This window comes from Cryptomeria japonica, chromosome 1 (genome assembly GCF_030272615.1).
Source record: "Cryptomeria japonica chromosome 1, Sugi_1.0, whole genome shotgun sequence".
Lineage (NCBI taxonomy): Eukaryota > Viridiplantae > Streptophyta > Pinopsida > Cupressales > Cupressaceae > Cryptomeria > Cryptomeria japonica.
The window spans coordinates 501,298,641-501,300,338 of NC_081405.1; the positions used below are offsets into that span (position 1 = coordinate 501,298,641).

Genomic DNA, 1,698 nt, shown 5'->3' on the forward strand with positions numbered 1-1,698 from the left:
TAACATAGTTGTCTTCATAGAGAGTTGTTGCAAGCGAGCTTCTTCTTTCTTTCTTATGGTGGTAAAAGCACTTTTTACATTTTTGCATACCTTTCAAAAGAGAAAGGCGGATGAATGTGTATTAGTCTGTTGCGTAATATGTGAAATGCTTAAAGAAATGGGCAATTTTAATTCTTTCAACATTCTTTTGTTGTGCAATCTTGCTGATTCATTTGTTGCAAACAAATGGATTGATGAGTTGAATTGCTTTTGTTGTTCGATAGTGAGATTTGTATTTGTTTGGTTCATTAATAACTACCAGTCATGTTTGTTAAATTGTGCATCTCTTATGTTCTGGAGCAGACTTCTGAAGTGATGTTGTTCAATAGAGAGACCTTGATGGCGGAAAATAGTATCCAATGTTACAACTATTTTAAACGAATGCCATAAACTTAGTGTTGTAGAATGCGAGGCATAAATTAGTTTGTCCATTACAGGAGGGAGCTGTCCAAGATCACCTGCAAGGATTATGGAGAGGATACCAAAGCTTTCATGTTGTTTATCAGAGAATGTCTGTCGTAGGTGGTTGTCAATCTTCAATAGTAATTTTGGGCCTAAAAATCTCATTTCATCTATCAGAATATATTTAACATGTCGGAAATGCTCTTGGAATGTGAATGATGCTCGACTTGTCAAAGGATGCATTTCTTTAATAGGGATTTGAAGGCTTGCATGAAGAGTTGTTCCTTGAATATTATATGCAGCAACACATGTAGGAGCAAGAACCAACAATGGATTTCCTTGAATTCCTACAGAGACATTCAACTTTTGTCTAATGCAATGTATTAAGAATGATTTCCTAGTGTCTGTTGTTCCTTGAACAATCATTCTAAGAGGTATTGTTCCAGCTTGTTGAGAATGATGATGTAGAATTATGTCAAGTGCAAGTTTTTGTTGAGAGGAGAGATGGAATTCCTCATTGTCAATGGGTGAGACTTGGAACGGATGGGGGTGAAATTGTGATTTACTTGCAGATATGGATTGGGCAGTGTTAGACTCCAATTGCTGATTTGCAATATTGGTGGGCCATGCATAGCTAATATCATAGTCACGTCGTCCTAACATTTGTAATTCATTTTTTGGCTAGCTCATTTGTGGCTCCCATCTGTGAGAGGAATTCCCACTCATATAGATTTGATTCTTCTTCATGTTCACAATCATTACTGTCACTATCATCTGCATCTTGAGGTGGAAGGGCATGGATGAGGTGGGTATCGTACAAGTGAGCGTAGCTGTTTGAACTGAAGTCTTTCCAATTTGCTATAACATGATCTTTAGAAGTTCCTATTTCTGTTGCTATGTCACGGAATGGTTTGTATAGTAAGAGTTCAGACCAATAGAAAAGCTCAAACTCTTGACTATTTTCAATGGGAGGTTCCGGGAAATGTGGATATACATTTACAATAGCTTTTTGCTCTCTAAGTTGCCATTTTTCTTTTTTACATTGTGGATCATATGAAAAGTCATGTGCAGATTGAAGGAGTGTTATTGTATTTAAGCTAGAAGGGCACTGCATGTAAGCATGGATATAACTACTTGGCAGGTTTGTTTCATGATTTGTTTTTATGATACGGTGCAATGCTTTTTTAGTAACATTAAGAGACAAAAACTGGCGGCTACAGCTAATGAGCGGCAATTTTTGCAGCATGTGACAAGTCT

At 36.9% G+C, this 1,698-nt stretch overlaps 1 protein-coding gene across 1 annotated transcript; it reads right to left on the bottom strand.

Moving 5' to 3' along the window:
* Positions 1-294: 294 nt before the first annotated feature.
* LOC131857878 (ATP-dependent DNA helicase pfh1-like) lies at positions 295-1,104 on the bottom strand. The gene has a single exon (XM_059210654.1). The coding sequence runs from the start codon at positions 1,102-1,104 to the stop codon at positions 295-297; it is 810 nt and encodes a 269-aa protein (XP_059066637.1).
* Between the last annotated feature and the right edge of the window lie 594 nt (positions 1,105-1,698).